At 38.3% G+C, this 24,387-nt stretch overlaps 1 protein-coding gene across 1 annotated transcript in view; it reads right to left on the reverse strand.

The window, feature by feature from the left end:
* The window catches only part of DYNC2H1 (dynein cytoplasmic 2 heavy chain 1), a 318,727-nt gene that overhangs the window by 54,239 nt on the left and 240,101 nt on the right, over positions 1-24,387 (reverse strand). Inside the window, exon 84 of the mRNA XM_028105952.2 lies at positions 11,135-11,344. Within this exon, the coding sequence (XP_027961753.2) occupies positions 11,135-11,344 (210 nt within the window). The remainder of the gene's footprint in view (positions 1-11,134; positions 11,345-24,387) is intronic.

Genomic DNA, 24,387 nt, shown 5'->3' on the forward strand with positions numbered 1-24,387 from the left:
CCTCGAAAAAGAGGTACATGAAACAGAGTTAAGCAATCTGCCCGACACAGAGTTCAAAGTAATGGTCATAAAGATACTCACCAGACTGAAGAGAAGAGTGAAAGAACTCAGTGAAAACTTCAACAAAGAAAATAGAAAATATAAAAACGAACCAGTCAGACCTGAAGAATGCAATAACTAAAGCACACTAGAGGGATCATCCACACAGGAGGCAGAATGGATTAGTGATATGCAGACAGGGTGGTGCAAAGCAAACAGGGTGAACAGCAAAAAATAAATAAATAAATAAATAAAAAGAACAAGAAAAAATAAGGACCAGTTAAGGATATCTACAACAACATCAGGAGTCATAATATTCACAATACAGGTGTCCCAAAAGAAGAGAGAAAGGGAAGAAAACGGACTTTGAGAAATAATAGCTGAAAACTTCCCTAACCTGGGAAGGAAACAGACATCCAGGTCCAGGAAGCACAGAGAGCCCCTAAAGCAATGAACCCAAGGAGGTCCACACCAAGACACATAATAATTAAAATGCCAAAAATGATGGAGAGAGAATCTTGAAAGCAGCATGAGGAAAGCAACTAGTTACATACAAAGGCATTCATACAAGGCTATGGTTTGATTTTTTAACAGAAACTTTACAGACTAGAAGGGAGTAGTAAGATATATTCAAAGTGCTGAGAGGAAAAACCTGCAGCCAAAAATACTCTACCTGGGAAGATTATCATTCAGAATTAGAGGAGAAATAGAGTTTCTCAGACAGACAAAAGCTAAAGGAGTTTACCACCACCAACCAGGCCTTACAAAAAATGTTCAAGAAACTTCTTTACGTAGAAAATTGTGAAATGGAAAAATTTCACTGGTAAAAGCAAACTTACAGTAAAGGTAATAAATTAATCACTTATAAAGCCAGTTTGAAGGTTAAAAGACAAATGTAATAAAATCAACTATCTATAAAAATTAGTGAAAGGACACACAATATGAAAAGATATAAATTATGACATATACGTAAAATGTAGAGAGGGTTGTAAAATGTACTGCTTTTACAAGGTGTTCAAACTTAAGTGACCATCAACTTAATATATATTGCTATTCATATAGGATATTACACATCAACCCAATGGTAACCACAAACCAAAAGCATAAAAGAGATGCACAAAAATGAAAGAGAAATAAATCCAAGCCTTACACTAAAGAAAGTCATGAATCAAAAGGAAAGAGGAAAGAGAGAAGAAAGGAACAGAGTAAGAACTACAAAAACAATCAGAAAACAGCCAACAAAATAGCAGTAAGTACAAAACTGTACATAATTACTTAAAATGTAAATGGACTAAATGCTCCATTCAAGAGACATAGGGTGTCAGAATGTATAAAAAACAAGACCCATCTATACGCTGTACACAAGAGACTCATTCCAGACTTTACGACACACACAGACTGAAAGCGAAAGGATGGAAGAAGATATACATGATGCAAACAGAATGAAAGAAAGGGCAGCAATACTTTCATCATACACAATACACGTCAAAACAAAGACTGTAAGAAAAGACAAAGAAGGGTATTGCGTAATGATAAAAGGATTAATCCAACAAGAAAACATAAAACTTGTAAACAACTTTACACCCAGACAGGGGCACCTAAATACATAAAGGAACTATTAACAGACACAGAGGGAGACACTGACAGTAATAGGGACTTTAACACACTACTTACATCAATGGACAGATCATCCAGGTAGAAAATCAATAAAGGAACACTGGCCTTGAACAACATATTAGGTCAGATGGATTTAATAGACACAGACAGAGCTTTCCATTCGAAAACGGAATATACCTACTTTCCAAGTGCACATGGAGCATCCTCCAAAACAGATCACATGTTATGCCACAAAACAAGTCTCAATACGTTAAAAAAGCTGGAATCATGTCAAGCATCTTTTCCAATCACAATGGTATGAAACTAGAAATCACAAGAAAAACACCCTGAAAACCACACACATGTGGAAGCTAAACAACATGCTACTAAACAACCAAGGGGTCAATGAAGAAATAAAGAGGAGATCAAATACCTGGAGACAAATCAAAGTGTAAGCACCATGATCCAAAATCTCTGAGACACAGCAAAAGCAGTTTCTAAGAGGCAAGTTTATAGTGATAAAGGCCTCCTTCAAGAAATAATAGAAATCCCAAACAACCTAACCTTATACCTAAAGGAACAAGAAAAACAACAAACATAACCCAAAGTTAGTGGAAGGAAAGAAATAATAAAGATCAGAGGGGAATAAATGAAACAGAGATTTAAAAAAAAAAACAGAAAAGATCAATAAAATTAAGAGCTTGTTCTTTAAAAAGATTAACAAAATTGATAAACTGTTAGCCTGACTCATCAAGGAAAAAAAAAACTCCAGACATTACTCAAATACATATTATCACAAATGAATGAGTAGAAGTTGCATCCTATGCCACAGCAATACAAAGGAGTATAAGAGACTACTCCAAAAAACCTACATGCCAACAAATTGGACAACCTAGAAGAAATAAATTCCTAGAAACATACATTTTCTATGACTGAATCAGGAAGAAATAGAAAATCTCAACAGACTGCTAACTAGTAACACAACTGAATCAGCAATCAAAAACCTCCCAACAAAAGTCCAGGACCAGACGGCTTCACAGGTGGATTTTATCGAACATTTAAAAAAGAGTTAACACTGAATATTCTCAAACTACTCTAAAAAATAGAAGAGGAAAGAATGCTTCCAAATTTATTCTATGAGGCCAGCCTAAACCACAGAAAAAGGAAAAGAAAGAAAAGAAAGAAAAGAAAAGAAAAGAAAAAAGAAAGGAAAGGAAAGGAAAGGAAAGGAAAGGAAAGGAAAGGAAAGGAAAGGAAAGGAAAGGAAAGGAAAGGAAAGGAAAGGAAAGGAAAGGAAAGGAAAGGAAAGGAAAGGAAAGGAAAGGAAAGGAAAGGAAAGGAAAGGAAAGGAAAGGAAAGGAAAGGAAAGGAAAGGAAAGGAAAGGAAAGGAAAGGAAAGGAAAGGAAAGGAAAAAGGAAAGGAAAGGAAAAAAAAAGAAAAGAAAAGAAAAGAAAAGAAAAAGACGAATGAAACTGGAGGGGGAGACAAGCCATAAGAGACTCTTAATCTCAGGAAACCAACTGAGGGTTGCTGGAGCGGTGGGGGGTGGGAGGGATGGGGTGCCTGGGTGATAGACATTGGGGAGGGTATGTGCTATGGTGAGCGCTGTGAATTGTGTAAGACTGTTGAATCACAGACCTGTACTTCTGAAACAAATAATACATTATATATTAAAAAAAAAAAGATAGTAAGGGAAAAATGAAGGGGGGGAATTGGAGGGGGAGATGAACCATGAGAGACTGTGGACTCTGAGAAACAAACTGCAGGTTCTAGTGGGGAGGGGGTGGGGGGATGGGTTAGCCTGGTGATGGGTATTAAGGAGGGCACGTTCTGCGTGGAGCACTGGGTGTTATGCACAAACCATGAATCATGGAACACTACATCAAAAACTAATGATGCAATATATGGTGATTAACATAATAAAATTTAAAAAATAGAAAGAAGAGAAAGGAAAAAAAGAAGAGAAAAGAAAAGGAAAAGAAAAAGAAAAAAAAGAGAAGAGAAAAAATACAGGCCAATATCACTGGTGAACATAGATGCAAAAATCTTCAACAAAATATTAGCAAACCAAATTCAACAATACATTAAAATAATCATTCACCAAGATCAAAATGGGATTCTTCCCAGGATGCAAGGATGGTTCAATATCCACCTACCAATCAACTTATCTTAACTACTTCTAATTTCTTCCCTAAAACTACTCTGTACCCATGTATCCACTTCTCAATTTCCCCATGAACAAAGGATGATTTTTATTTTATTTTAGTCTTTAATTTCTTTCAGTGATGTTCTGCAGTTTTCAACATACAAGTCTTGCTCTTTTTCCTTTACATTTATTCCCATGTTTTTACTTGTTTCAATACAACTGTAAGTGGAGTTGCTCTCTTAATTTCATTCTGGATACTCTAAATGCTATGAACTAGCATTCACTACTACTGTACAGAAATGCAACTGACTTCTATATATTGATATTCTTATTGTAACTTTAATATTCATTTTCCTAATGAATGATGATACTAAGCATTTTTTTTAATGTTTTTATTTATGTAAGTAATCCCTACAGCCAACATGGGGCTTGAACTCACGACCCCAAGATCAAGAGTCACATGCTCTACTGACTAAGCCAGCTGGGCACACCCCTGATACTGAGCATTTTTTCATGTGCTTGTCATCTGTATATCTTATTTTTTGATTAAGTATAATTAACACAGTTTTATCTTAGTTGCAGGTGTACAATATGATTCAACACACCTGTCAGATGGCTACAATCAAAAACACAAGGAATAACAAGTGTTGGCGAGGATGTGGAGAAAAAGGAACCCCTGTGCACCGTTGGTGGGAATGCAAACCGGTGCAGCCACTGTGGAAAACAGTATGGAGGCTCTTTAAAAAATGAAAAATAAAATTAACATATAATCCAATAATTCCACTACCAGGCATTTACCCAAAGATGATGAAAACACGAATTTTAAAAGACAGATGCACCCCTATGTTTACTGCAGCATTATCTGCAGTAGCCAAGAAAAAGGAAGCAGCCCAAGTGTCCATCCACAGATAAAGAAAATGTGCTATATGTATACCTTTTTGATAAAGTGTCCATTCAGGTATTCTTTTTTTTAATTTGGAATGCTTAACTTCTCATTAATGAGTTGTACTTAAAAAAAATTTCTAGATAAATGTTCCTTTATTGGGTCTAGCTAATCTTTCTCCTGTCTGTGGCTAACTTTTTATATTCAAAATCGTATAATCAATTTGGGGATGATTTTTATATATGTTTGGAGATACAGGTGAAGGATTTTAATTAATTTTTTTTGGCTTTGGCTCTTCAATTGTTCCAGTACTGTCTATTACAGAGGTTTTCCTTTCACTCTTTAATTTCCATAGCATATTTGGTGAAAATCAATTGATCATACATCAGTGAGTCTTTCCCTAGACACTTTGTTCCATTCCACTGAGCTATATATTAGACTTTTGTCTAATGCCTTTTCTGTGTCTACTGAGATAATCATGTAATTTTTACTAGTCTATTAAAATGATAACTTTTTTTAATTCAACCTAATTTATATTCCTAGAATAAACCCCACTTAGTCAAAATGCATTATCCACTTCTATATTTTGTTGAACTTAATTTGCTAGTATCTTGTTAAGAAGTTCTGGGTCTATGTTGAAGAAGGTAATTTATCTATAGATTTCCTTTATTATGATGTCTTTGTTAGCTTTTGCTATCAGGCGATGCTGGTCTCAGGAAGTTCAGGGAAGTTCCTGCCTCTTCTATTTTCTGGAAGAGTTTACAGAGAGTGGGTATTATTTCTTCCTTAAATATTAATTAGATTTCAGCAGTGAATTCTAGGAGCTCTCTTTGTGGGAAAGTTAGTAACAAATTCAAATTCTTTAATAGATAGAGAGTATAGGCTATAGACTATTTCTTCTTGAATGAGCTTTGGTAGTTTGTATCTTTCAAGGAATTCATACACATTTCATCTAAGTTGTTGAATTTATAAGCATAAAGCTGTTAAAAATATTCCATTATGCTTTTAATGTCCATAGAAACGGTAGTGATGTCTCTTATCTTATTCCTGATACTGGTAACTTCACACTTCTCTATTTCTTCATCTTTCTTTTCACTATTTAAGTAAAGGCTGTATTTCCATCTTATGTCCTATTATTGGCTCATTACACATACCTCTGTGGTATTTTAATTTTATTTTTATTGGTTGCTCTAGGATTTATAGTACACATCTTTAACTTACTACAGTCTACCTTCAAAAAACAACAGCTATTAAGTGATATTAATAAAACTCCAAATAATATTAATAAAACTTCCATATAGCACAAAGGTCTTACAACACTATAATTCCATTTCTACTTGCTAAATGAATAGAAAAGGGCAAGGGGAAGAATAAATTCCGGAGTTAAAAATCTCTGCTAAAAAAAAAAAAAAAGTATATATTCTCTTATCATGAACATTAACAGTATTAAATTAGGGATACTGAAGGAGAATTCCAAGATACTAGAGATTCTGGATATATGCAGGCCCCTTCGTACTGACATAAATCAACAGGAACTGATTTCCATTTGTAAGTGTATCTAATAAAATTCAGATTTCAGTGAAGCTAGAGACAAAGAGGTGGGGGAGTTCCATCCCAGTATGTGATAAGCCTTTGGAGATGAGTATGTGGAGTTCAGCGTTCACAAAGCTGCTAAGTGCCTCTTGTAACAAAGACTACCCTACAACTGCATGATAGAATTAAATTACTCAGTGATAGAGGAAGTAGGGAGAACACTGATGTAGGAAACACAACACCAGCACTGCAGTATGGGCTCTGCCACTTTATGGGATATTTTCTGATCTAAGTGAAGGGGCATGATGAGAGCAGAGCACAGAAGTGCTCTCACCTGGTAAAGTGTTACATAAAACATAAGGTATTTATTCTAATGGAAAAATGCAAATCACTCACCATTAATAATTTCATTAGGTAAGAGAGCTGATGACTTTTTAAAGCACTATTTGCACAAAGGTAGATAAATTTTACAAGAGGGACCATTTAAGGAAAGTTGGGGGTCTCCCCAGACATTTCATAAGAATGAGCATCTTTTCTTTTCCCGCAGATTTAGAGACCAACGATGGAGGTGGTCACAGATACTGACGAGTGGAGTGGGGGTGCTGAAAGGTGATGTGGCAGGTGCTTCTGCCAGTTTTTATGGGAATTCTGACTACACGATGCATTTCTAAACCTTGGCCTGCATCAGAACCATCTCAAGGGACTGATAAAATGCAGACTGCAGGGGAACACAGAGTTTGATTCACACAGTCAGTCAAGAATTCACACCACCAAGTTCTCAGGTGATGTGGATGTTCCTGGTCTGCAGACCACACTTCGAAAACCACTGCTAGAAAGAAGACCATGGCAGAGAAAGGAGTGAAAGGAAAAAACTGTCCAGCAGAGGAGATCCTAACTCTTAGACATCCTGAAGCTATACAGTAAAGCTCTATATGTATGTATGTGCATATCTGAACAGAAGGCATCGCTCAGCAAAAAAGATGAAATGATTTTGTATTTTATCTTTTCAATTTTTATTCATTTAAATTATAATTTAAAGCCCATGTCCTAATATGTAAAAGAAGAGTCATAATATTTAACAGTACTGTTCTCTTTAACAAATTATAAATATTGTGACTTTTTACAAAAAAAAGTTTTCGTAGATTACCAGAAGCTGTCAAAGAAATAAAAAAGTTGTAATTCTCTCTAAGAAAATTCTTACTCCAATCATGTCAACACAGTAAGAAAATGTCAAGTACTGAACTATCTCCTAAATTACATTAAATCATATCACTTAATACAAAACTTGTCACATTCAAATGTAATAAAACATTAAATTTTTATCTTGAAATAAATGGGATAGTACTGGATTCACAATTTTTGGTAAAACTCATTGGAAAGTAAATGTCAGAAACTATTTTATGGATCTTGTCTTGGTGAAGGTCAGCCCAGTCTCATCTGAGTCTCATCAGACACCAGGAAACATCTCTAGAGACATTCTCTGTGATATAAGGTAAATGTGCTTTGCAAAACATGCTTTCATCCTTGGAAAGAATTTTAACCAATTTGTTTTCATGCAAATTATAAAAATATTTTAAAAATAGTGATATTTTAGAGGCTGTATTTCTCAATTCAAAGTGTAATACATAGGGACAACCTGGGTGGCTCAGTTGGTTAAGCGTCTGCCTTCGGCTCAGGTCATGGTCCCAGGGTCCTGGGATCGAGCCCCGCGTCGGGCTCCCTGCTTCGCGGGGAGTCTGCTTCTCCCTCTGCCTGCAGCTTGCCCTGCCCTACTTGTGCTCTGTCCTTCTGACAAATAAATTTTTAAAAAAAAGTGTAATACATAAAACTTAATTTAATACATTAAAAATGAGATTGTCTACATCCTCAACACACTGTAATTAAGAAGTCGTCAGGCCCTGGTGCTATGCCAAATACAGAAACACTGGGGAGAACTTACTGAGTCAGGGGAAGAGAAAGAGGCACTATCAAGAATTAAAAATCTATGACTTCTTTATAAAACGCCATTCCTTGGTTTTACTCATGGAAAATGTTTCATATAATAAAGCCAATTTAACTCTTTATCTTTCACTATGGTCTAATAAGCCACATTACAAAACCATTATAAAAAAATGATTTCTTCATTTTTTTCAAGTGTTTATGCCAAAGATCACCCAAATGGTTTACAGCAGAAGCAAAACAAGAAGCCAGGTCTGCTGATGACTTTTTCTATTTTTCATTAATATCACATACAACCCTCTTGAGTCACCCTATTCCACACCCTAACCAGCTCTTACTGAGATGAGTAAACAGTAACCTACACTTTATCCCTACTTGTATAAACTAGTTTTGCACAATGTTACCAGTCAACTGCTCCAAAAGCCGCTTTTAGCCTAATAAAGTTCTCCTGAAGTAACAATAACAAAAGCAACTATCATTTAAAGGATGCTTGCTTTGTACCAAGCACTTTCCCTATGATTTAATTTAATTTTCATACCAATCCCATAGGGTAGGTATCTTTATTATCCTCATTTTACAAAGGAGAAAAGTAATGTTTGGAGAGGTTTAGCGGACCCACCCAAGTCACACAGCTACAAGTGGCAGACAGACCTGTTCCATGGGCCACTTTCTTGGCCTTTTGTGACATTATTTCTACATGAAAATATTCTTATTGCCTATGGCATTTAATCCAAACACCCTTTCTTTGGCTGTAGAAACCTCAAAATCGGATCTAGGCTGAGTTTGCTACGGTCAGTGTGTGCAAGTTCCCCCAAACTTGCTCCCCTCCCTCTACACTCGCCGTGCTCTATCGGTGTCTCCTCCTAGACCTCGCTCAGCTGTCAGTAAACGTAATTCCAGACATTTTGCCCTTAGCGTAAAGTTGGATTTTAAGGAAATACATTCTCATGGAAATGTATCTTTTGGTAAATTTAAATCATTTCTATTTATAATGGCAGCAGACCCGCCTAGGTTCCTGACTCTACAAGTCCTCCCTGCGTGACTGGGGTTAAGTGACTGAGCGCCACTCTGCCTCAGGCCCCGGCCAGTAGAATAAGGGTAACAGGAGCACCAACGTGTATGTGGTGCTTACATGAGCTAACCAGTGTAAGCTCTTCAGAGCTCTTACAATCCTTTCTCAGTTTCCTTGAAATGCCCAAGGAGCTTTCATGACAGATAAAATATCTACTTTAAATTAAAAAGAAGCCACATACAGCTTACAGGATATACTACTACTACGGTATTTTGAATATCGTCGATTCAAATAGTCATCTCTCTACAAAGAAAAGCCATTTAAATGCAGTACACAACACAAAGCAGAGATTTCCTTTCCAAGGTAAAGGGAAAAAGGAACGTAAGGTTGCCAGAGTATGCCTTTTTGTCTATGCAGAAAAGGAATGGATACTGCAGTGGACTGAAAGTTTGTGTCCTCCCCCAAATCCATATGCTGAAACCTTAATCCCCTAGGTGATGATATTTGGAGACGAGGCTTTGGGGAGGTAATAAGTCATAAGGGTGGAGCAATCATGATGGGATTAATGCCCTCCTAAGACCCAGGAGAGAGGTTGATTCCTCTCTCTTTCCTCTGTGCTACGTGAGAACACAGCAAAAAGATGGCCATGAGCAAACCAGGAAGCAGGCCTCATCAGACACCAGATCTACCAGCAATTTGATGTTGAGAACTATGAGAAATAAATGTTTATTGTTTAAGCCACCCACTGTGTGGGAATTTGTTACAGCAGCCTGAACTAAAAAAGAAATCTTTTTATGTAAGATATAGGAACTTCCAGGAAGATGACCTTTTATGCAGAAGACTTTAAGTTGACCATCAGTTTTCTATTTTGAGGGTAAACACTATTGGGGGCAGGGGGAAAACAAAACTTTTTTCTTTCTAAATTCCTATGGGACCCTAGTGAAATCTTTTCCAGATGCCAAGTTCTGTAAGGTGTGTATTTTCCAAATAACTAAAGTAAATATATGTCAGATACTCCCATTTTTTTTGTTTCTAGCCAATAGATCTATAATACATGGATTTTACTGATATTGAAAATGGTTTAATTGGGTGTCTGGGTGGCTCAGTCAGTGAAGCGTCTGCCTTCAGCTCAGGTCCATGATCTCAGGGTCCTGGGATCGATTCCCACATCCATGTTGGGCTCACTGCTCAGCGGGGTGTCTGCTTCTCTCTCCTCCTCTCCCCCTCCCCACCGCTCATGCTCTCTCTCACACTCTCTAATAGTAAAATCTTAAAAAAAAATAAAATGGCTCAATTATTCAGCAAGAGACGTGGATTTCCCTTTCTTCTGCTAAAAGCACCTTGATTCTCCACTGGGTAACCATCCTTCCCTTACTTGGGAGTGTACCACATTACAGATGGAGCTGAGGTCATCCTAGCTGCTGGTATACATATTCAGCTGAAGCTCTAGCCAATGAGAACTTTGCAAATCCTGAACAGAGAATGGTAAAGGGGCTAGGCATCAAACACAATCCAATCAGTTTGGATTAAAGCTAATCCCAAGATTTTTGCCTGAGTTACCAGGAAAAAGGTATTCTTTGTGTTGCTCAGAATGCCAGGATACCATCATGTATAGACGACCTGCCCCAAAGTGAAATCAACATGGAGGCTGCATATATAGACACATACAAACATACACATACACATATACAGTAAGCATGCATTAAGTGTGTATATATATGCACTCACTCACAACATGACTGGACAGGTAGACAAATAACACAAGCTAAGATCCAAATGACGATCTGAAGCTCTTGCATCAAGCTGACGTAATGCGGGCTTCCCTTGGATCCTTCCATTATATCAGCCAATTAATTCCTATCTGGCTAAGGTAGTTTAACTTGGGTTTTCTGTTACTGTTAACTGTAAGACTTGACACATGTATACATAACGAAAGAGTCATTTATAATAATGAAATAAAAACACATATATTTAATTTTGGCTTACCTTTTGGTTTAATAAAGCACTTGCCAATTTCTGTACTTCTGAACTCAGTAAGGTAGTTCCTCTGATGACTTTGCTGAGAGCGGCAAGAGATTGATGAATACTTTGGACTAAGCGAACGGCATTAAATTGTTCCAGAATGATGAATGACAATATTGGAGATTCTTGTCGATCATTAGGAGGAGACACCTTCTGATGAATCAGGTTTGAATTCTAGAAGAATAATATGTCAGGTCATACTTAACTGAAAAGCAGCACAGATCACTGACACTGAATACTTCAAAACTTATTAAAATTCCTTGCTGTCCCACTCCGTTTTGTAATACTGTTGTTTTACAGTGGCCAAGTTTATTAAACCTGTGAATACACAGGAAGGGAATTCTTGGAGTTCACCACCATCTGAAGTGGTACGGGGGTGGGAACAGAGAACGGGGGAGCCACGCTGAGGAGCAGCAGTCAACACAGCAGGAGAGTTGCGAAGAAAGGATCTCTCTAAGCCAATGCAAAGACAGAACGCTACACCGAGAATAAGAGAAGAAAATGTGGCTTTGAAGTAAAAGGTGGTTATTTAATTCAATGTGAAAATTCCCTGTATGTGTATTACAGAACCACACTATGCATCTTATACTCAGGATCAGTGAATATTACATCTTCATGTTTATTTCTCCTTCTACACTTTAAAAGAGATTCTGACACATGGATTTCTAGGATTTCTCAAATTAGTAGGAAAAACTCAAGGAACAGGAGTTGTAGCTAAAGAGCTTATATGGTTAAGAAGAAAAAAATTACCTTCAATAATATTCTAAAAGTGCCAAAATACAATCAAGAGATAAATGTGGGAAGTCCTCTTCTCTTAGCTAGTATACGTCATCCTAACTTTACATATATCCTGCTCACAAGCCTGGTCAGGGATCCCTTCTCTTTGCTCTAATGGTTGTCACATTCATACATCCATGTCTTTTTCATCTATTTAGCATGATAAATAATTTAATGACATGATGATCTAGTGTGACTACTGCCATTAAATAAATTTTATTAGCTTAAGATTATTCCTGAAGACTGATTTGGATTAAGACCTCAAATTTAAGCATGTTTATTTCTATTTTGCTATATAGGCATACCTCAGAGATATTGCACGTTCGATTCCTCACAACCACAATAAAGCAAATATTACAATAAACCAAGTCAAATGAATTTTTTGGTTCCCAGCGCCTATAAAAGTTATGTTTATGCTATTCCATAGTCTCTTAATTGTGCAATAGCATTGTCTCAAAAAAACAAAATTTATACACCTTGATTAAAAAATATTTGTTAAATTTGCTAACATCATCTGAGCTTGCAGTGAGCCATCACCTCTCTGCTGGTGGAGGGTCTTGCCTCAGTGCTGAGGGCTGCCGACTCATCGGGGCGGCGGCAGGTGAAGGCTGGGGCGGCCGCGACAAGTTCTCAAGACAACAATATGGTTTGCTGCGCGGATCCACTCTTCCTGTCAGGAACGAGTTCTCTGCAGCGCAGGAGGCTGTTTGCTAGCATTTTACCCACAGTAGAACTTCTTTCCAAACTGGAGTCCATCCTCTCAAACCCTCTGCTGCTTTATCACCAAAGCTGACGTAACATTCTGAGTCCTTTGCTGTCACTTCAACAAATCTTCACAGCACCTTCACCAGGAGATTCCATCCCAAGAAACCACTGTCTTTGCTCATCCACGAGAAGCAACTCCTCATCCGTTCAAGTTTGATCACGAGATGGCAGCAGATCAGCCCCAACTTCAGGCTCCACTTCGGAACCGGGTTCTCTTGCTGTTTCCACCCCGTCGGCAGCGACTTCCTCCCCTAACACGTTGAACCCCTTCAAAATCATCCATGAGGTTTGGAATCAACATCATCCCAAATTCCTGTCCATGTTGATATTGTGATTTATATTTGGTATCTCATGAATCACAATGTTCTTAATGGCATCTACAATGGTGAGTCCCTTCCATTTACTCCGCCCAGATCCATGAGAGGAACCACTGTCTATGGCAGCTACAGCCGTACAAAATGTATTTCTTACATAGTAAGATGTGAAAGTCAAAACGACTCCTGGATCCATGGGCTGTGGGCACGAGAACAAGATGCACCTCACTGTCCGTCTCCATCGGAGCTCTGGGGTGACCAGGTGCATTGTCCATGAGCAGTAATATTTTGAATGAAATCTTTTTATTCTGAGCAGTTGGTCTCAACAGGGGACTTAAAATACTCAGTAAACCACAGTGTCGACAGCTGTGCCCTCGCCCAGGCTTTGCTGTTGCATTTCTAGAGTGGAGGCAGAGTCGACGGAGCATAATTTAATGTATAAAGGCCCAAAGAATTTTCAGAGTGGTCAATGGCAGTGGCTGCAACTGACAGTCACCAGGTGCATTAATTAAACATATTAGGGTGAGAGACTTTCCACCACTCTTGGATCCATAATCTAAGAAAACAGTTCACTGTACTGAACTTTTTAAAAGGGTGATTTAGGAGAGCATCAAAAATGCCTAAAATTCAAACAGAGTTCACGTAGGGACTATGGTTTATAGATGTGCAGTAAGTGTAAAATGCAAACTGAATTTCAAAGACTTAATATGAAAAAAGAATGTAAAATATCACATTAATAAATTTTCCACATTGATCACATGTTGAAATGCTTATGTTTTGGATACATCAGGTGACATGAACTATATTATTAAAATTAAGTTCACCTGTTTTCACTTATTACAGATGACATCTACAGCTCCCGTCTGTGTTTCACGTCCTACTTTCATCACAGTCTTGCTCTGGAGACTAGCAAGTCAAATGCTGTATGTATGTTCAGCAATAAGAACAAAACGAACAGACAAAAAATATACAGTACAGTCTCAAAAGTGATTAATAAAAGATGAAAAAGCATTGTGAAGGCAAAAAAGAAGAAGGTGGCAAAATGCACTATATAAGCTGTGGTCAATTAACCAGTGGAAAAGTGTACCATAGCAGGAGACCACAAACTATGGTGTATTCTAGATTGTGACACAATCCACCTCAAGGCCTTCACAAACTTTTCATAAAAAATTCTAAAAATAAATGCAGCTATTCTGCAAACCCAAAAGGATGAAGTACAGAAGTAGCAATATGTTATAATTTTAAGACAAAAAAATTGTGAATAATGTATTTTTTAATTCAATATATATACATACCTTAGCTAAAATCATCATGAATAATTACAACAGGCACGCATCATGATTTTTGGTGAAACGACCAAGGGACTACAGTTGTATCTTTTGTCAGCTGATTATTATAAAAGCCTTTTCTAATGACTAAATACAAATGAGTAAACCGTGTTCCTTTGAAGGATGGCTTTGACATTTTAAAGTTCATCTTGTCATGAAAAAGCTAAGTGTATTCAGAGAAAATCATTAAGTGATTATGGAGCTGCTGGGGGAAAAGGTTATGGGTATTTTAAAACTTAACTATTAAGCAAGGAGTATCTTTTGGGCCAGAAAAACGACCCTTATTTGTGGCATAATATAAGTGTGAATCCAGGATTTCTGTGTTTTGACGGACGTAACTGTCTAGACTCCAGTAGAATGGACGACATGGAAAGTGGTGGTGTTTTGTGTTTCATAGTTAGAGATGTCTAAAGATGGTTCTTCGTGAGAGAATTTCCATCATGAGAGGAGATGCTAGCACTGACCAGGCCAGGGGTTGGCAAGCGTCCCCGTAAAGGTCCTGAGAGGATACTGGCCAGGCTGTGCAGGTGGTTGTCACTCCAGCACGCTGCTATAGGGCAGGGGGACTGCAGACGGTTGGCAGACAAGCAGGCTGGCTGGGTTTCAGTAAAACGATATCCGGAAAAGGAGGGCAGGCCAGGGGTGTCCCTTGGGCAGTGGCTGGACAACCTCTCAGGGCCACTATCACTTATTCAAAGTGTAATGGAGATTCAGGTGTGGGTCCTTCCCACATCTGCGATGCAACGAAATTAGTTAAGATTATAGTCTCCGTGTATACTTGCCAAAGCTTATAAAACAGTGATCAACAACCAGACAGAGGTTTTCTTCCCCCCCCCCGCTCCCCAGGTCATATGATCATGTCTTGGTTCAAGATATTTTTTCTATGATAAGGAAGATATTAAAAAGACTCAACATACAATCCACTCAAGCAAAAAAGGAAATGAGAAACAAAAACAAACAGGTGGGAGGTTCTATAAGTGTCACATAAAAGGGGGTAATACCTTCACTTTTGGGGGTAGAAATTGTACTTTTGCCCTCCAGGAAGTCTTCATTCTTCTTTAGATAATCATTTTCTACTATCTTTCTGGGGCAGAAACAGCCTTTCCCAAGTCTTAGTCCATGTGGTTCTATAAGAGTTTACTCATCTCAGTTGCAGAAATCAGTGTGTGACTAAAAGCTTCACTAATAAGAGCATTCCATTCTCCCGACCACAGTGATAGCCAACGAGACAGAATCCAAGGCAGTGAGAATTCTGCTGGGTCTTCTGAGAAAGAGGCACCTGTTTCCACTAGACTTGAACCTAAGAGATCCTGAGGTGGAGAATAAGTGCAGCCATTCTGTGACGATGGAGAGACAGCTCTTTTAGTTATTACATATGTGTTATATTTTATAGAGATAAATGCACTCCCTTTCACAATGGTCAAAAATTTTGACATATCTCCATTAAATTATGTCTTTCCAGAAGTGGATTTCTGACAAGATTGTGGGAGAGAGCAAGGAAGGGAACAAAAAGGGGAATAAGGAAATAAAATAATACTATCCATTTGATAAGTTCGAAGGGGAGAAAGATCTATAGAATTCTTGGCATCCCATTTCCCAGAATAATGGGCTGTTTTGTCGTTTTATTTTCTTGTACCCAAAGCCAGTTATTAATAACAAACAGAGCTTAACGTAAACTTCGTAACAGCTATTCCCAGGATCATGCCAAATTACCAAATGGATCAAAGGAAACCAAACCAGTCACGTTTTAATGCTCATTTCATTTAGTTTATTTACAATTAAATGTGTGTTCACTGAGCAAGCAGAGCTCAACTAGGACAAGTGTGTGCTCATTTATGCAACAAACTGTTTAAGTCACGCGTGCTGAAGAACTAGACTAGAACGCAGACCTGCTGGTGAGCAGCAGAGCGAGCGAAGCCGAGGCACAAAGACAAAGACGGCAGGGTAGTATCTTGAGCTGATGCGTTGAAGCTGATGGGAGGCTATCACATCGTCTGAAAACTGAAAGGAAGCTAGGGAGTGCTAATTAAAAAAAAAAGGAGCTTTTGTTTTAAATATAAATTATTTATTTTATGTACCTTGAAAACTTCCTAGCTGTGATGTATAATACTACGATATTAACAAAGAGCAAACCTAGCAGTCGCCCCCAGGGATGGACACCACCGCCAGGAGTACCTTTAGCTTTGTGGATACTACCCCTCGGTTTGTTGATAGTCATTTTCATACCAAACTTGGGCGTGCAGAATAAAATGGCATATTAACAAGACCACACGTACTTCTGGGAAAGTCTGTTTCACAGGCTCTCTGCTCCATGACACATGCAGCTCTCAGGGGAGGAGGCAACACCACAGTCTCCCACTGAGAGACGTCCCGTGGACCAGGGTCCCTGAGGGGAGGGACGACTAACGTTCTAGAGCAGGGACTATGCGCCAGGCACACCACATTATTCTGTTACATGGTATCAGGTGCAGCAATAGAAAAAACAGAGAAAAGTGGATCACGAACAATAACAAATGTCACTGAATTTGAAAATTTTATGCAAAATGTACCTAAGATGAACAGCTACCTTTTCTTCAATGCCCTCCTAAAACTGGGAGGCTGATGTGCACACTCTCAGAAAGGTAACAAGACAACACAAAATGCTGTGTGTGTGCATGTTGTTTCAAAGTTTGAGAAGAGCGCAACATTCTTGTGCAGTGAGCGAACTGGTTCATGATGTGAAGGCTGAAGGGAACACTCAGGTTCCAGCCAGTCAGTGCCCAGACTCAACGAGAAGAAACGATTCCAACACCACAGAACCCACTGCTTCACAGAGAAAGGCAGTCGACAAAGCACAATCCCTTCAAGGACACATGCAACTTATTTTACAACTGCTCCAAGTAAGAAATAGAGAATTTCAGCTTCTGATTTTAGCAGAGTAAGATGGGGCTGACAGCAGCTATGTTGAATAAAATACTAAAGCATATTCTTAAATACACCCAAATGCAACCTTGAGAAGAGAAGAATTATTCAAACAATTAAGTGCTGAGTATTCCATTTTCATCTTTATTAATTTCATCCTGAATGCAAACACAAAGTATTCTGGATTAGAGGTAATTATATGTTGATTACCTCACAGTAAATAATAAGTGTGTTGCTATTGTCTTGTCCTCTGGGCCTGACCTTTAGGATGGTCAGGTGAGAGCCAGATCAATTATCCTATACAAGTAGCCAGATGCCCCATGGCGGAGGCAGACAAGGGATGGGTGAGGTGTGATGCTCTCCTTATAGAGAGTACCAGGCTGCCTCCTTCCTCTTCCCCTCCAAAGAGGATGTTCTAGGAAATGTACAATGGGCTTGAATTCTAACCAACACTGTGGTGGGTAAATAAAATCTCTCAGGAGCCAAGCCATCTAAGAGATGACTCCAAGTTTGGGCTTCACCCCTCTTGACCTGTAAAAACCCAGGGAGACAATGCTCTGGTATCTCCAGCACCTTGGGACTTAGGAACTTAGGGTCTACCCTGTGGCCCTCGCAGAGAAATAATAATAGTTTTATTATCCTTTTTGATCAGAGCAATTAACTAGACGAATGGCTACAAAGCTAATTCTCATGGTGTGTGAAGAGTCATGCAAGACTGGGGCTTTTTATAGTAACACTGAGAATCCAGGAAGGTTTATTTTTTCCACACTAAGAGCGGGAAAATGGCAAGCAAGCCACTCAAGTCCACTGACGCCAGAGAAACCGAGCTTCTGCACTCATAAATATGGGACTGTGAGACCAGAGATCCAATCCAGTATCTGCTCAGGTGCAGAGGTTAGAAAGACAGTCCCCAAAACTGAAAGCCCGGACGAGGATGCTCTCAGGAGAAGAGTGACATAGAGATAACCCCCTTCACTTCTGTCCCAAGGACAAGTAGGGAAATCGTGGATGTTAAAATTTGGTAGTAACTGGAGTGGGGGGTGCAGGCGTAGGACTCTCTTCTCAAAACTGTCACAACTGGAACTTTAACGTTAGTCTGTACGCACTACTTTGGAGGTTCTAATGCACTTCAAAAGAATAATTTAGTTTATACAGTTCCAGAGCAGGGCTATCTCAACGTATTTGAGGGGTGCATGATCCTGACCCAGACCCAAACCAAACCCAACCCAACCCTAACCCTACATTCTAAACTGAATGGCAGAACACATTTTAATTGTAGGCTACAAATAATTCTTTTAGGTAAAGTTACCAAAATGATCAGCAGCTCATAGCTTTAACAAAAACAACCCAAACTATTCTATAAGTAAGTGAGGCATGCTATCAAGTTATCAAATACAGTGTAGAAAAGAATCAAATCCACAAAGACTTCAGATATTGGAATAATCACACGATTACTTGTTTACCACAAAAAAGTTATGGTAAATGTTTCTAGAATTGATAGAGAATCTTAAAATAAACAAGCAGATCTCTGGCAAAGAAAACTTTTAAAAACTAAAAAATACATAATTAGAGACACCTGGGTGGCTCAGTCAGTTAAGCGTCTGCCTCAGGTCATGATCTCGGGGTCCTGGGATCAAGCCCCACAACCATCGGGTTCCCTGCTCGGCAGGGAGCCTGCTTCTCCCTCTGCCTTCCCCCTGCTTGTGCGTGCTCTCACTATCTCTCTCTCTCTCTGACAAATAAATAAAATCTTAAAAAAAAAAGTTTGAAGTTTACATATATAATTAATATGTAAAACTTCAATACTAGATTAGATTAAGCTGAACGGAGAGGGAGTGAAGTGGAAGACAGATGTGTAGAGTTTATTAAGAACGTATCACACAGACAACAGGAAATGGGAAATAAGAGAAATAAGACACATGATTGGTAAAGGAGAAAAGGCTAGTCTGTATCTGATTTGAGTTCCAGAGGCAAGAAGGAGTAAAGCAGAGCTTTCCAGTGACCTTACCAGTGCTGATGAGCAACAGCAATCCAAATGCGAAAAGCCCATTAAGTCTCAAGCAAGATCTAAAAATGAATGAATTAAAGACATAAAGAAAACAGACCCACACTGAGTCTTAAGTAAAACTGCAGAAAAGACAAAAAGATCTAAAAACGGTAAGCAAGTAAAGATAAGTCAAAGGAGCAAAAAGGGACTTCTCAGCAGCAATGAGAGAAACCAAAATAGAGTAGAATTATCTCATACCTTCAATATAATGAGAGCCAGTAACTGTTAATATAGGAAAATATAATACATTTAAACAGAGGAAAATTCAAGACATTTTCAGAAAAGTAAGAACTCCAAGAGCTCACCACCAAAGGACTTTCTCTGTACTTCAGGCACAAGGGAAGTGACATTAACTGTCCGTGCCTGAGACGCCGGAAGGAATGCAGAACAGGGAAGACAACAGATGTGGGGCCGATCAGAACCAGCATCAGGTGACGCCGCCGCCCAAGACTGAAACACGTCACAGCAACCCCACACGAACTGGGGGCTGCACATCACACGAACTGGGGGCTGCACATCGTGTCCTGAGCTTCCTGAATTCTCTTCCAGGTAAGTAAATATACTTATGTTAACTTTGATAAGCTAAGTAGGTACAATAAAATATCACTGAAAAACGAGAAAGCATGTATGATTTGTAAACTATGAGAGAAAAATATCAGAGACAACAATCAGTCCAAAGGAAGATATGGAATGAAAAAAAGTAGGAAAAATAGAAAACATAGTAATATAAAGTAATCCAAATTAATGTAAATAGACTGAAGGATCCACCTAAAGATCAAACAAAAGCCACCTGTAGGCTCTTTAAAGATACACCCCTAAAACAGATCCAAAAGCTGAGAGTAAAAGCAGGAAATAAGATACATCTAGCCAATAGTAAAAGAAAGCTCCTAAAGATTTATTAGTATCAGAAGAAAAACACTTTCAGAGCTAAAGAAAATTACAATGATTAAGTTTCAACCTATCAAGAGATAGTTGCTGGAGGGGAGGAGGGATGGGCATGAAGGAGGGCATGTGATGAGCCCTGGGTGTTACAGAGAACTGATGAATCACTAAACTTTACCCTCGAAACTAATAATACAGTATATGTTAACTAACTTGAATTTAAGTAAAAATTTTAAAAAAAAAGAGATGACATTCTGATTTTGCAAAATTCAAAAATGGATAAAAATCATATATATGTTGTGAACAAAACATTGTAAAAACTTCACTTAAAGCACATAATTTGAACACCGCAACCACAGAATACACATTCTTCTCAAACATAACATGAAAATTTTTTAATAATGATAAACTGGACCACAAAGCAAGTCTCAACAAGTTCCCAAAGATGGGTGTCATAAGACCGCATTCTCCGATCACAGTATAGTTAGAGCAGAAATCTATCACCAAAGGTAACCAGGAAAAGCAACTCATAATGGACTTTAGAAAATACTTCAAACTGAGCAATACTGAAAACACAAATGTAAGAATTGGAGGGGTACAGTTATAAGAGCAATCTCACCTTCAGTGCTAAAACTAGGAGTCACAAGAGGGGAATTACTGCAGCAAACCCCCAAATCAAGAAGCGGAAACAACAGGAGGAAGAACGAACGGCCCCAATCAACCCACTTTACATCCTCTCTGTGTAGCTCTGTGATGCTGAGGCTCTACCTCGTGGAACGCCCAGAGGGGAACGGAAGGCCCGAGCGGGGGGTAAAGGAGCTCCATCCAGGCATGCTCCCGGCAGCAGGGGCAGTGGTGGCTCCCGTCCTGGGAAGAGCCTACCGCTCTGCAGAGACCGCCGCCCCCAGGAGGCAGCTCTCCTGGGTCTGAGTTGGGCTCCCAGGGCGGGCACTCCGCACGGCTCCAGGTGCTGAGCATCTCAGCCGCTTCCCTCGGTTCCCTGGCTCCAGGGAAGGGAGTCATTTTTTGCACATATCTGCGTCCAGTTCTTCCCGTTGGCGTTTTCTGACCCTGTAAGACTTGTATAATCAATTTCCCATATTTAATCATCTGTTGAAATACCTCGGGTTCTCGCTATGTTGCTGACTGCAATGCCACAGGCAGAATATAAGTTACTGTAAATATGACTGAAACGAACCAAACTTGTCAAGGTGGGTGGGGAGAGAGAGGTGCTGCATAAAACTTTACTAAGAACTAAATTCCAAGGGAAATCTTTCACCTGAGATGGACTGAAACAAGAGACTAAAATGTGCTCAGTTTTAAATGTTTCAGAAAGCAAAAAAAAAACCACAAAACAAACAAAATAGCTCTAAGTACAACTGAGAAATGCTTTTATATAACAAAGGTGTGTATTATAAATATGTTCCCTACCTTAAATTTTCTAAAACCAGAACACAGTAATCATATTTTTATGATTTCACCTTAATCAAAAGGGAAGAAAAATTGAGTAACAGTCTGAGAAGAAATCATTTAGAAGATATTTTAGGTTAAAAATATGAGAAAGCACTAGTCCTATTGTTTATTCTAGCATTATTTTAATTCTATTTAATTGCAATCCAGTCTTTTAAAATTAGGCTACTGAATCCACAAGTTTAATTTGACAAATACACAATCTACTTACCAGTCTGAACATAGAAATAATAGTTACTGGATCAACAGATTCAATTATTGTTCAGAAAAAAAAAAATCCATCACCTATTTTTCCCTCAAAACTCTATCAGCCTAGAAGAGATCGTTTTATATGTACCTCTTATCACATGGGTAATTTCAGTGAGAATTAATGGGAGTTCTCACATCATATAAAGGAGATGTAAATTGGTTAGAATGTCCATAATTCTAATCAGTTATCACCATCAACCAGGTATTAAAAATTGATGAGTGGTAGCTGGTGTAATAAAAATTTTAAAGCATGAACTGACCTTTCGAAAGCAAACATGCAGAATATTAAATGAGATTAGGTTTTTATCTGTTATACTATTTCAGTATTTTGCTTGTCAAATTGGCTTTCAAATTACTATTTTTCCATAGAAATCCCAAGAAAAATGTCATAAAAATGAGATGTTACTAAATTATGCATCTGAACTATTTAAAAAATGATTTAACATAAAGGATTAAGAAAGTAATGCTAAATGTCAGTTAGATATTTATTTATCTTTTTTCCTTAGATATAATCACTAATATAGTCACTAAAAATGTAGAGAATCAGCCTCAAGCATGAAAGACTAAATTAATAAAAGATCTTAAATACGGCCATGTTATCAATGCTATACTAGGGCTTGTCTTACTAAGCATTTCTGTACATATGTATGTATTTAAGGGGTGGGGAGGAGCAGAGGAAGAGAGAAAGAATCTTAAGCAGGCTCCTGCTGGGTGTGGGACACGGGACTCGATCTCACAACCCTGAGATCGCGACCTGAACTAAAATCAAGAGTCAGATGTTTAACTGACTGAGCCACCCAGGTGCCACTATATTAAGCTTTTAAAAATCCACAAATCTTTAAAGAACTAAGAATAAAAAAAATGTTTGATCCATGAAGGGTTCATGTTTTCCAAACCATGTTCACATCTACTTTTTATTAGAGCCATACAAGAGTCCTGTGATGACTGACGCTACCTGTGAAATGTCTTGGACACCTCTCACTGTATGTTCACACTGCCACACTAAAGGATGAAGTGTAAGCACTCCAGCCAGGTCCTGTTGAAGAGTTTTGATCTGATAGCTCGCCACTCTGTCCAAGCATCCTTCATGCCTGGTAGGCTAGAGTAACAAACATGGCAGACTCTGCCATCTCTCTGCAATACCACACCGTTTTTTTTTAACCTAGCAAATTTCTTACCCATCATGTAACCTTCCCTAGCTTCCTCCCAGCAGAATTAAGCATTCCTTAACCTAGGCTCCTCAAAACATAATACCTCTATTTTTTGAGTATTAATATCAACTCTTAATAAATCATAGCAGCACCTAGCACATAAGAGGAACATCAACAGATACCTGATGAAGGATTGAATGAAATGAGAAAATGAATAAATGAATGCAGAAAAGAGGTTAGTGTTCCTTTTTTACACACACAAAAAAAAAGCTAAGAAAAAGTTCAGAAGTGATTCAACAAATGTCCTCTAGCCATTTAATGGAGAAAGAGTAGGACCTGGATGACTCCCTAATAATTACTTTTCATAAAATTATTATTATTGCTTAGATATAATTAATCTTTAAGTTTAGCTAGTAATTAACCATAACCTGATAGAAATAATGATGAAAAACTCTAAAAAAGGAATGTGGTGTTGTTTCTTTTGAAACATTTACATGCATAAATTTTAAAACTCCTCTGAAATAAGAGAATTCCTATTCCTAAGGGCCATATCTTAATTTGTCTATTTTATGAGAATTGTTATGCAAGTTATAAATTAGTACTCTAGAAACACGGAGAAGGAAGTGAGTAACAACGGAGACAGCTCCTGAAAGATGCTGGGACTTTCTGTGGCCATTACTGGTTGCTATCATAGTGAGCAGATGCAAGGAGATGGAAACAGCACTTGGCAAGTCCTCACAGACAAATCTACAATGGTTTGTTCATACAACACTCAGATCTGCTTTACTATGAAAGAGGCTGAGAAGTAAGGCTGGATGTGCAGCCATCTGGCCAAAGATTTTTTTCTTTAAGAAAATTAATGGAATAATGATATGAAATATGATTTGGGGAAGTATATATTAGAAGGAGAGTCAAATTTGGAGTTTTCTGCTATAATCCATCTGAAAGAATGGAAGTCTAAATTATGGCAATGGCTTCAGGAAGGAAATGGAAGAGACAAGACACAAAACACTGTAACAGGATGAAATGCAAGATACTTGATACATTAATATGGCCACTGTGAATTTAATATAATGATAATTTTTAAATAATCTATATTTATCTTACAAACAAAAGTTAAAATGCAGTTCCAAAAGTTATGCTTGTTTCTAGACAAAATGGCAAACTGTCTCCCACTTGTGAATCTTGTCTTCGACAAAACGAGAGGACACTAAAGCAGAAGACAGCACACCAAGCATGGGAACCATCTGGGAGACACTTGTAAACGGGAGGCTGTGGCAACTGGCAGCTAGAGAGGGCTGGGTGCCTTGGCCAGGCTGGGAGAATTTTAGGC

The sequence above is a fragment of the Eumetopias jubatus genome, unplaced genomic scaffold, assembly GCF_037043125.1.
Source record: "Eumetopias jubatus isolate StellerSeaLion01/CBP00866 unplaced genomic scaffold, mEumJub1_p1.0 scaffold_13, whole genome shotgun sequence".
NCBI lineage: Eukaryota > Metazoa > Chordata > Mammalia > Carnivora > Otariidae > Eumetopias > Eumetopias jubatus.